This window comes from Neodiprion fabricii, chromosome 1, assembly GCF_021155785.1.
Source record: "Neodiprion fabricii isolate iyNeoFabr1 chromosome 1, iyNeoFabr1.1, whole genome shotgun sequence".
NCBI classification, from domain to species: domain Eukaryota; kingdom Metazoa; phylum Arthropoda; class Insecta; order Hymenoptera; family Diprionidae; genus Neodiprion; species Neodiprion fabricii.
Window position 1 is genome coordinate 35,252,792 of NC_060239.1, and position 12,196 is coordinate 35,264,987.

At 36.3% G+C, this 12,196-nt stretch overlaps 2 protein-coding genes across 6 annotated transcripts; one reads left to right on the forward strand and one right to left on the reverse strand.

Moving 5' to 3' along the window:
- Positions 1 to 1,617: 1,617 nt before the first annotated feature.
- On the reverse strand, positions 1,618 to 6,946 carry LOC124184450 (G1/S-specific cyclin-E). The gene is made up of 3 exons (XM_046574150.1): positions 6,123 to 6,946; positions 4,402 to 5,050; positions 1,618 to 3,277 (listed from the first exon to the last, which is right to left on the reverse strand). The coding sequence occupies exons 1-3, from the start codon at positions 6,134 to 6,136 to the stop codon at positions 2,534 to 2,536; spliced, it is 1,407 nt and encodes a 468-aa protein (XP_046430106.1). The 5' UTR covers positions 6,137 to 6,946; the 3' UTR covers positions 1,618 to 2,533.
- LOC124184485 (protein limb expression 1 homolog) lies at positions 4,804 to 12,151 on the forward strand. 5 transcript variants are annotated; one of them, XM_046574247.1, is made up of 4 exons: positions 4,804 to 4,937; positions 9,684 to 9,870; positions 10,012 to 10,358; positions 10,723 to 12,151. In XM_046574247.1, the coding sequence occupies exons 2-4, from the start codon at positions 9,726 to 9,728 to the stop codon at positions 11,143 to 11,145; spliced, it is 915 nt and encodes a 304-aa protein (XP_046430203.1). In that variant the 5' UTR covers positions 4,804 to 4,937; positions 9,684 to 9,725; the 3' UTR covers positions 11,146 to 12,151. The 5 variants fall into 5 exon arrangements, with proteins under 5 accessions (XP_046430203.1, XP_046430213.1, XP_046430183.1 ...); XM_046574257.1 differs by lacking the exon at positions 4,804 to 4,937 and adding an exon at positions 7,710 to 8,217; XM_046574227.1 differs by lacking the exon at positions 4,804 to 4,937 and adding an exon at positions 8,224 to 8,582.
- Positions 12,152 to 12,196: the final 45 nt, after the last annotated feature.

The following is a 12,196-nucleotide window of genomic DNA, read 5'->3' on the forward strand; positions in this document are numbered from 1 at the left end:
AAAAATTGGGGCACCTCTTGTATTTTTAACACTCAGTAATAATGTTCATTCTGTGCTGTGGAGTAGTAACGAATTTATGATTATGGTGTAATAATGACATAAGGTACAAAGGAATACTATTCACATGCTTTGTCAGATTTTTCTAGACGTAAATAAAAACTGTCAGAAGTTCAAGGCACTTTTTTCTTCTATGTTGTACATTACAGGTACAATAAGCAAATGCTTATGTACAATTGATAACGATATTACTTAAATTTTTATAATAGAATTTCGACCAAAAAGACTATTCAAGCAATGTAGTACTTGTTTAAAAATATATACACACACGCATATTGCCTGCAACGTGAACTATTATTATTGGTATTATTTTTTTACTCGTTACGCCGATGTAAAAAAATATAACTAGCATTAAATTTACAGTGCACACAAAAAGCACGCACCACAAGATACAACAAAAAATGAAGGTTTTTTTTCCTTTTCTTTCCTATAAGTAACAACAAAAATTTTCAAAATACATGTCTAATCAAAGATTGTATGAAAAAAAAAAGAAAATAAAAGATATTTCCAAAGTTTATAATGAAAAAGATCATATGTTTAATAATTCGCTCTAGTCAAACATGCAGAAATTTGTTCCAGGTATCAGATTCACAAATTCAAATCAAGAATTTACAATCTCTATTGACAATGCATATTCTTCACTGAAAGATGATCACGAGTAATTGAATTTGAACCTAAGTTATTTTTTAACATGTTACGTGAGTTGACATTCTAGGCGGCGTTAACAGCAAGGACATAAAATGCAAAAAAAAAAAACTAATGTACTAGTCCATGGCAATAATGCCACAAGTGATAACCAAGCAATACGTATGAATATTCTATGCCCTTGTAGCTATTTATAAATTAATACAGCCATATATATATATATATATATATATATATATATATATATATATATATGTATGTATGTATGTATGTATGTATATATATATATATATATATATACACACCTATAAAAACTGATCGAGTCTATCATGTAGAATTGTTATAGGACCTTAAAACATGAATTACTTAATCTATCACTTTTTTCCCATTTTTCATTTTTTCTTCTTTCTCCTTTAATTCAGGCCTAAGGACATATGTCATCAGTCATTAAACATCAACAATATATACGCGATCAATTTCTGACATAATAGACACAATATACAATTCGTATTATGTACAAAAATCAGTTACAGAAGAATGAAATTCGCTGTTAAGTTAAATATATTATGTTAGGATAGATTATATTCACTATTCCCAAAGTTTCATTACAGCCAGTAGTTAAACGATCCCAGTGAGAATTATTAAAGCGACTGGTCTAGTCAGTCTTATCCAAAGGGTAACAAAGAAATCCCCAGTTTACTACTATAGAATGAAAAATCTGTAAATTACTTATTGGTATGGATAAAAGAATTTCTAATCAATTTTAAATCGTAAGTAAATTTGTTTCTACACATTCGAGCAATTATTCAGTCAAAAGTCATTTCTACATTGACTGAATAATGTTTTCTCTTTTTCTTCAGTTTGTATAATTCCACATTATAACCAATGCTCAGAAGCACACCACATGCTATAAGATACAGTTACTTTAGTAAATGATGCTTAGAATAAAGAGTTACTAGATGCATATAATTCGAATTAACTTGAAAAGTGGAAAAACAAATGCTAAGAAATTAGCTCGCGTGCAAAAGCGATTAAAATGAATCTTAGGATAATTAATTGTCTACAGGATCCGCCACGAAAGTTACGCCAAATAGTTTGAATAACTTATAGTCATAAATCTGGGCCAAGATCATATACTCTGATCGAATTTTGAATTGAAAAGGTGAAAATTAACACGGCACGGCTTGTTCAACTACACATACTCTTTAACTATTTGAAAAAAAGAGAAATAACAGGAAACAAATGACACTTGATGTTTCAAGTTTGAGGATGTAAAAGCTGTTGTCTAAGGCTTCGATTTTAAAATAATATTTCCATTTGTTGATAATTATGCATTGAATTCAACATTGTTAACGCAAAGAGTGAAATGGTCATAATTTCAACAAATTTTGATCACTTCTTCAATCTTTCCATTAATTTTCGTTAAATGAAGCTAGAGCGACAGTAAGTTGTATGAAAAACTGTAGTTTATTATCAACTGATATTAACTGTTAAAAATTGTTCGTTCTGTAAATGACTGTTTATGCCCACCTGGCAAGCACTTGAAATATTTGAACAAAGAGCATTACTTTTCACTTTTTAGTTTAGTTTTCTACTCTTAACTTTGAAGACAAATCTTTATTTTTTTCAACTTGCTCCAAATTTTCTCAACTCAAGATATTAGTGCTGTGTTAATCCCTGTGCAAGCCCTTTTACTTATGGCAGAAAGTTACGCAGCGGTGTTGGAAGAGATATCACGATGGTTTAAATACGATGGTTGCCATTGATGATTAACTATAACAATGTTTTATGTTTATTCTACTCAAGCCATCATTACAAAGTCAATTACGGCTTAAGTATAAGGGTGCAGTGGCGGTGGAAGCCGGGGCGGAGTTGATGAATGTTTTTGATTACTTAAGGGTGGAGTTAAAATGCCACTTCTATTAAGGCTACTGTTGGAATCGAATTCTGCTTGCGCGTTGACAGAGTCTGCAAGAGGTAGTTCGGTTGTCAACCGTTGCAGGGCTCGATCCAACATATTTAAATCTACTACGTGAGTTTGTATGCGATGGGATTCGTCCATAACTATATTAGGCACTGCTGCTCTTAGTCCAGACCCGGAATGGGATTCTATGGGCGGTATGGCGGATCTCAACAGAAGTTGTGGAACTTCTTCGGCAACGGTGTTGGCAAATGCGTCTAACCATCTTGCACACGGTGATAATTGTTCCCATGTTAAGCCCGATACTCTCAAGGCACACTCTCTTCCTTGTACGTGATAAATAGCTGCGGCAGCTATATGACTGTACGGAAATTTAAGGCAGCTTTCATCCAACGTTGCCAAGTCAAGGAGTTGGGCAGCCTGAGAATATTTAAGCCCACCATATTGGGGGTAAACAAATGCATTCGGACGAGATGTATCACCGCATTCCACTTGCATGTAAATGTTGAGCCAACCAGGCGCTGTGATTGAAGAAAGATTCCACCCGAGTCCCTTCAGAACTATCAGTTCTTTTCCAAGTATTTCTGACTCTGTACAGGCGCCATCCGTGACGTATGCAAATTCCGCTATCTTAGGAGGGTAGATCTCCTCAACCTGTACGTGAGAATGAATAATTGTATTAGTCGCTTGTGCCGAGAAGAAATTTTCAATGCAAATTATTTGATGCGGTATGGTTCAATTTTTTAAAATGTTTAACAACATAAAAAATTTAATGATTTTTGCTGTGTCTCTCAGTAATCATAAAAGTGGCTTACTTCGTGAAAATTGTTGTTTGATTTTTGTTTGATGGAATAATTGTATTCAAATTATCTTGGGTATTTTTAACTGTATCAACTATAGTTCAGATTTTTGTTCGAACAGCAAAATAAATTTTATCTGAAAAAGACTTCATTTTCGAAAGTACCAATAGCCTTAGAAGTCTGCTTCAATAATGTGTTGATAAATAATCAACAAACAATATAGTAAATATTGAATTAATTCAATTTGGTAAAGTATGGATAGGTTATTTTATATGTTTAGTGTGAAAACGTTTATGATTTCAGCATAAAAGTGGTTTAAGAATTTTGTTTCAGAAGTCAATAATAATGGTTTTAGAGAAATTGAATTTTTTTTTTCTAATGCTAATTCTAGCATACCTGTACAATATTATGTCATAAAATTATGCGAGATGGAACGCAATGCATAGTTTTGCATATGTCTTGATTAGAAAGATGATAACCAATTACTGTGGCTCAAAAAAATTTCTATCTAAAGCCATATGTTGAAGGATTAAATTTCAGACAAGAAACAATAAATTTGAGGCCTGGATGTGATGGAAAAAATTAAATCCTATTTCAAAATTGCTTTTACACGTGCTTGATTGATGAATTCTTTTTTACATATGGTAAATGTTTACTTATCGAAATGTTTTGAATTAAAATGATTTATTGAAGGTGGAGATTTAAATATCGAATTTAGAGAAATATTTGCCAAGCCGATTGTTCCCATATAAATTTCCTGAAAAATAATAAAGCATACGAGTTACCAATTTGTAGGTTAACCCAGTAATATTTATTACAAATAATTCAAGCAACTACAAAAATACTGGAAACAAAATACTGCAGTCCAAAACTTAATTGTGAATTCATAAAAGTAAGGCATAACTTACAGGCCAAAAATTATTAATGAGCAATGAGACTTTAAAGATCTAGAACGTGACCGCAATACTAGAAACTCACCTTAGAAGCAATGAACAAGCAAGTAATGCCGATAAGTTGAAGCTGGTTTTTGGGGACATTTTGATGAGACGACAGATACCTATCAACGAAATCCATTGCTAAGTAATATGTCTCCCTGTGTAACTTATAAACTTCGCAGACTTCGATAAGCCAGTCTAACAGAATAGCTCTCATTCGAGGTTGCAGAGTGGGATGCCTCTGAAACATCTGAGGATCCCTTTGAGTCAAAGACTTCTGATCCCCTAGGCACATCAGCGACCATACTTGTGACCCGTCCGCCCAAGGAAAGGAAGGAAGTGGACTGGGCCTGTTGGGCCCACCGTTGGACGCAGATGGTGTCAGGAAACAAGTTGCATTCCTGAGTTCGGACCAGCTAATTGGGTCCTGCTGCTCTGTTAAAGGTGAGGTTTGTTGCTGTTGTTGCTGTTGCTGCTGCTGCTGCTGCTGTGGAGTACGAAGACCATCTGCAGTTGAAGTCGAGTGGCAAGTTTCATTGGATGGTGTATGAGCAGAAGATATCGAGGGGACCTTCTTAGGTGGGTAAATATTTTCTGCATCCTCAGAGATCTCTGTGTTTCGACGTTTACGTTTCAGAGTTTGTGGCTTGCTTGTTGGCAGATAAATCTGTGATGGCTGCTTTTCCTGCAAGCTGAATGTGAGAAATATTTCGTTTTAGATCGTTTATTATTGGCCAAAAATTTGTTCAACATTTCTACATTAAGATATTACGAGATCCATTCCCTGTTCAATCACATTTTAAACTGTGTAATTCTTTCTACACTTTCCTTGAAAAAGCATAAGTAGAGATAATCTGAATGTTGTTGTCCAATATTCGAGGCTTTGGTAATCAGGTGTTGAAAATTTAATCAAGTTGACTTGACGATATTCAAGCAATGTCACTAATAGAAAAATTAATAATATTTCATAAAAAAGCTGGTGTTTCAATCATTACATCAAATACTCTGTGATGCTGATTATAAATTTATATGCAATTGCAAAGGGTGACGTTCTAAAACCCAACAAATTGGCGAATTCTGATCTAACAAGGCGGAGCTTTCTCGATTGAATTTTGGACTATGTTTACTTATCAGAATAAAATTTTTAGTGTTTGATCTGTGCATCAACACACACTGGTACAAATACGCCTCATATTTGCTTAAATTCTAATTAAAGTTGAACAGTTATTGTAAAAAAATGTGTCAGTGACGAGAGACGTCAAAGGTTCGGTTCCACGACTCTGAAGGTATCGAAAAATTGTCAGAAATTTATGAAAAGAAAATATTTCTTGGAGAATGACTTTGGTAATCGATCAAATTGATTTTCAGTTTTATTGCAGTGAGTTAAGTGGGTTTTTCACCCTAAAAACCTGAGCCACTTAATGGCAGCCATTTGCAAGTAACTGGAACACCTCCAATAGGAAGATTTTTCGTGACCTCCACGTTGTTGGAAAAGTAGAAACTTCTTCGGAAATACATTGTTCAGACTCAGAGATGAATTTAATAAGGTTTAATCGTTATAATAATAAGAGAATCAAATAAATAGAACCTTACTTTCGGAAAGTCGAGCCTCTTACCGGAATAAAATATTTATATATAAAATTGATAAAAATTTTTTGCAAATTTCTATGGATTATTAAACTACGATCCAAATGGGATCTGAGTTAAATTAATTGGTGATATAAAATATTTTTCGAGGTGTAAATGTGGCGTTCGTCGACCTACCTCGTTTGTGGCATCTTGTTCGTCGTTTGGTGGCGTATTTTATCTGACGACGAAGATCCAGGTGCGTATTGATTTTTTTAACGGATCGAGCGGATCTTGGGGAATATTCGGAGACCGGATAATTAAAAATCACTATGGAATATCCAGAGTAAAATAGAAAATTACAGGAGGTCCGTGCATGCAGAGTTCACTTTACACACTCGCCATAATGCACAGTCTCTACGTTGACTCTGGCAAATTGATGTCGAAATATTATTTACCAGGGCTTGGAATGGTTCGCAATATTATTAAAAGTTTGCATAATTGGTTAGGGCCGCTACGTACTGGCTGGAATATTTATTTCTAATGAAATATCGAGAAGGTTTTCTTCTCAAAGCGCGGGAGAGTAGCGCGCGAAAAGGTGGCCAACCCCTAGTCGGCGGCTCGGTACTGTCACGCCCTCTGTACACACAACATAACCTCAAAAAAAAGCTAAAAATTTTCACCTCACTTAGAATAAGGCGTCAAAATCAGTAACGTCAATATCCTATCTTATAAAAACGGCGCGTTCGTGTTAAATCGCGATTATAATCCAACCTAATCGAACCGATGGTGGTCACATTCATCACTCACAACGTACACAATATTCTCGACTATTTTGTCACTGAGTACATTCACAGTTCACTCTAACGCACCACCGCTAACCCGTGAACCTTTATCTTACGATTGAAAATTAACACGATTGCAGTTTTCACCGAAATGCAAGTATTACACCATCGCGCGTTTGCGGGAGAATGACCGGTTGTGTGACGCGCTTGCCGGGAGTGCATCGTTCGGAACAACCCGGATTGGTCGAACTCTGGCAGACAGCTGGCGCTCAGCTGATTTCTCCGCGCACACACAGCCGACTTCTCACTACGCATAAGCGAACACATAGATGCGGGCGCGGGAAATATCGCGCGTAAACTCAGCCTGCAATACCTTCGGCCCGCCAACGAGATGTCAAAGGATATCTTGCCACGTACCCCAATTCTTTAGGTGGGGTCTTTACCGGCGTTACTGACCACACTCACTATCATTAATTACTATTTACAATCCCGTCGTTTATCAACAGAGTTAATCATTCAACTACATTCGTTAAACGATAATACTCGCATGCAATCTATGCACGTACAATTGCGCGCGAAATTTTTCTCCCCATAGATTACCATCAACTTCATCCATCAAATGAGGTTTGTTTTACCGCTATGTATTTCTTTCCGGAATGTAATTATCGCCAATTAGGGACACGATACTTGTTACATCATAATAGCATTAACAGCTGCGTAAGCGATTTATTTTGCATTCTTCGATTGTCGGTTTGCAGTCATTTATAGTACGATAGAATATATTCAACTAAATTGAATTGTCATCAATTGACGGCAAATTTTTAGAGTTCTCGAACAAATTCCAACATATCACGCTACAAATTTATTTACTTAAATTTTTTATCATGCTATAAATATACATGTATTGGTTGCTACAGTATTCGCTGTCTACGGAATATAATTAGTAGAACTGTTGGTCTTCAGACGGAGCACGAATTTGGGGGTATCCTGCGACCATTATTCATCCTCTCACGGAAGGCCCTTGACATTAGAGTGCCCGTGACATTGGCTTGAAATTTGGACCGAGCGTGAATTTTGAAGGCCTACGTCTGCCGGCATATCTCCGTAAACAGATGGCCTGTGAATCTGCTGTAGTATCTTAGTAACTGCAGTCGGAATAGATGAAAAAAAATAAGCGAGAGAAAAAATTAAGCGATGTAGAAAGAAGTTATTGAACAACGAGGCTGACCTAAAAGTGTTTTAATTTTGAATTTCAATAAAGTCGTAACAAAAATCAGCGGTACATTCATTTCTTCGTGACCCCAAGACCACGTGTAAACTTGGCCGATAGTTGTGCTGTTATCCACTGGGAAAATAGTGGCGCTGCGTCGCATCACGAAGCTTGAACAAATATGACAATATGACGAGCTGCAGGATTAAACGTGTACGGGGATAGACCGGATGGAGGGGGGGGGGGGGGAGACAGGAGCGAACAAACGATTGTCCATCTGCAATGTGAAAGTCAATGGGTATAGTTGCTTACCCACTCGTTCATGTCACCCACCGTCTTGGTAGTATGGTCCTGCTATAAATGGCCTCCTGTTATTGCATGTAAACTGGAAGAAGAACGGTGGGTATAAGGATCAAAGGAGATTTGCTGCTCATTGTTGAGGAGAAAGAGAACCACTGGCTTTCTGGAAATCATCAGTGGCTAGTGGGGTCCGGGGGCCATTATACGCGTTATATATGTCCCGCAATTTGATCCCACATCGCTCGTTCCCAACGGAGAACTAATTTTCGCGAATTCCCACTCACGAGATTCGAAGTCTGCTCAAGAGCCCATAGTTCGAGGAGTTACTTTCGCGACAGCGTCTACACCCGGTAAAGTGGAAGTGTTAGTATCGCATCGAATTGTCCGTTATAATAATCGTACTTTGCATCTGCTCAATCGGGATTTGTGAAACCAAAGTGCTTATAGAAAAATCACCCTTTGGACTTCCCTTCTAAACCGCTATTAGTCAAAGATAACTACACTAATGAGGATACTTCGTTTATTCTTCCACTATACCTCTACGTGCGCTTCGTAGTTTATTGACCCCCCCCCCCCCCCCCTCCCTCTTTCACCTCCGTTGTTCGATTTTCAAAGAATTTTATTGCTTACGATACATTAGGGCACCGCGTGCTTCCTGGATACTATTAATTCTGCCATTTGCACGGCATTTAACCCTCACCCTAATCCTCCGATAAGCGGCATTGAAAAGTGTACTTAACGAGCCTGTGTCTAGACAGTATCATAAGCACGTACAATATGTGCGGAATCTGATGAATCACGAAATGCACTGCGAGTTGAGATATGATATTTTGAACTGATGCATGAAGATACATTTCTATTTGATTCTTATCAATCTAGTAATGAAGCTAAAGCTAGCAGTCAGAGTTAGCAGCCAAAAGTGTTAAACTTTTTGGAAACTGAAAAATGCAGATCAGTTTTATCCTCACAATTCTATAACAGTATTGAGGGTTAAAGGTTTTGATGAATAATAGAACATTTGACTGCTAATTCTGGCTGCATACTACATACTAGATTTAACCTCAAGTTGGATTATTCTTATTTTCAGTAACAAAGCAACTAATTTGAAATTATTTTTGTCGATCAAAGTGAAAAATGAAATCTTAGGATAATATCGAAATTAATAATAAAGGAAAAAAATTAGTGAAATCTCCCCAATTTGTTTTTTTTTCCAACATATAGCTTCGAAAAATTTATAAACCTCAAATGAGTACTTTGACTTCCACATAAATTCTTACCCATAAGTATTTCATTTTCGAGCCTGTCCAGCACTACACCTGAATTACTAATCACTTACCTTGTGAGCTATAACAGTCATTGAAATCGATAAGATACCTGAAATAAAATTCGCATATCATTTCCAACTTCTTATTACTTTCATTTTGTTTTATCGAGTAATCTTATGATTATAAATATTTATTACAGGGTAAATGATTAGGATCTGTTGAGAGGGTAATACAACGTGTGATGCCAGCCAAAACAAAATCTCGTGTTCCAGAAAATATGGGGGTCAGTAGTGGTTTAGTTGACGCTAGAGCTAAGCAAGTTTTACGAGAAGCAGTTGACGCTGTGGTGAATAGCTTTGCTAAGCACACGCAGGGTTACGGACGAGGTAATAATCTTTATTTACAAATCATCATCGATTATTCTAGTTATCTTACATGTCTAAAATTTTTTCCATTTTCCATACTATTATGCAGTACTTTCTTTAACAGAAAGCATTGTGTAATTCTGGTTTTATTTTTGATAACAGTGAACGTTGTGGAGGCTTTGCAAGAATTTTGGCAAATGAAACAGAGCAGAGGAACAGAGTTACGGAATGGAGCGCTAGTGATTTATGAATCTATTCCTGGAGCCAATCCACCTTATGTTTGTTACGTCACTCTGCCAGGTGGCTCCTGTTTTGGCAGTTTCCAAAATTGTCCCACTAAGGCTGAAGCACGTCGTTCTGCAGCCAAAATTGCACTAATGAATTCAGTTTTCAATGAACATCCTTCCAGACGTATTACAGACGATTTTATAGAAAAAGCTGTGGCAGAAGCTAGAGCTAGTTTTGGAAAACCGTCATCCACCCCAAATGGAGTTGGCAGTCAGACGCAGGTATTTTTTTAATCAAATTGTCACTAAAAATACTATTTCAAAACGTTTGCGTTCGTTTAATCACCTGCAAACTTTTGGATTATTCATGAAGTACATGTGGATGTATTTACTTGGTGTTATCTTCAAAAGTCAGTGGTAGTCCAATTTCGGGTATCTAGTTCCACTGGATCAGTACCTTTATGTTTCCTACTTAAATGACAGAGAAAAAAAAGATCAAGTTGACCCCACTTTCCAGTGCGTGAATGATGTATTTACAGGATTGTGGGGAAAACAGTCAAGGTGTGCCAAATGATAAATTGTATCACCTTATTTTTGAACACGCAACAGGATTGCAAAGAGTTGAGGATATTTTAAATAAAAATAGATGTATAAATATTTCCAGGGAAGTGGAGATGAAAAGGAAGACCCCAACACAGGGATCGGAGCATTTAGATTCATGCTTGAATGTAACCGTGGCCGAACAATGTTAGAATTCCAAGAACTGATGACTGTCTTTCAGCTTTTGCACTGGAATGGATCATTAAAAGCTATGCGCGAAAGACAGTGCAGCAGGCAAGAGGTAGTCGCACACTACAGCCACCGAGCGCTTGACGATGACATGCGAAGCCAGATGGCTCTCGATTGGGTTGCCAGAGAGCATGAGAGCGGAGGAGGGATTGTTGCTATGGAGTTAACTGTGGCTGAACAAGAATTAGACACGGCTCGGTTAGCTGGACGAGAGTTAAGATTCCCTAAAGAGAAAAAGGACATTCTTATGCTAGCGCATGCTCAGGTCTGTCCTCAGTAAATTTTTGACTATCGTAGCAAAGAAAAAAGCTACTGGATCAAACGCCGCGTGTCAATATGCTTCATTTATTCATCGATTAGGAAACATTTTATACTAGTTGACCATCGTATCTATGGTTCCTTAATCCTGTAGGTCAACAACCAATAAGATTAAATTGAATATTTGATTCATTGACGATCGGCAAAACACTTGCCTTTGTTTTGCTTTTGTTATTTCATACATTCGTATGATAGGCATAGAGTTACTACCAGTAGCTCAATTTCTTTGATGTTATTGCTCGTTGTGATTTCGCTTGCCTTCCATTTAATATATTTAAGGCTTGCTGAGAGTGCTGCTTTTTCAGATACCTTTTTTTGAAATCGGTAAATTACATTATTTTACGTCAAAAATTGTATCTAATAGTATGGCAAAATGTGTGGTTTGTGTTTGATGTAGAAATTCGATTAGAATAATTTGTTTGATTTTTTGATCATTCAATCGTGACAGGCAAATAGTCAATTACATATTGTCTGTTCTGTCTAAGACCATGCAATAATAATTATATTATCAAGTATAATCACATATTCGTGAATAATTGTTAAGAAGCTATATTGAATCAAAATACGCTGATATTTGGCAGTGCTTCCAAAAAATGCTTCCAATTATCGAAAAAAATCAGACACCACGCTGCCAGTGATGCAATCATTTAATCTAAAATTTAATATTATATGAAGTTTATTTATGTATATATATTTGCCATTAATTTTTATATATGTTGAGCATTGTTTCACTACTAAACATTACGTGATAATATTTTATACTTTTACGCAAAATCGTTTAACGTTAGGCAATAAATTTTATGTGATCACAAGGCGCTTAGCGTCTGTGTTCAGAGTATGTTCATATTTTTCGTAGGAATAATGATAATCAAATGAGAAAATAGGAAATATTTTCAATCAGGGTATTTCGAAAAACCTATACGCAATGGGTGAATCAATGAAAATAAATAAATGAAAAAATCGAAGCACATCGTTGCCGTACTCTGCTTGGCTACAATAAACAGACACAGTGT

Coding starts and splice junctions, on each gene's coding strand:
- LOC124184485 (XM_046574247.1), top strand. CDS start 9,726: ATGCCAGCCAAAACAAAATCTCGTGTTCCAGAAAATATGGGGGTCAGT. Junction 9,871..10,011: donor CACGCAGGGTTACGGACGAG/GTAATAATCTTT, acceptor TTTTGATAACAG/TGAACGTTGTGGAGGCTTTG. Junction 10,359..10,722: donor GAGTTGGCAGTCAGACGCAG/GTATTTTTTTAA, acceptor AAATAAAAATAG/ATGTATAAATATTTCCAGGG.
- LOC124184450 (XM_046574150.1), bottom strand. Junction 3,278..4,401: donor GCTTGTTCATTGCTTCTAAG/GTGAGTTTCTAG, acceptor TCTCACGTACAG/GTTGAGGAGATCTACCCTCC.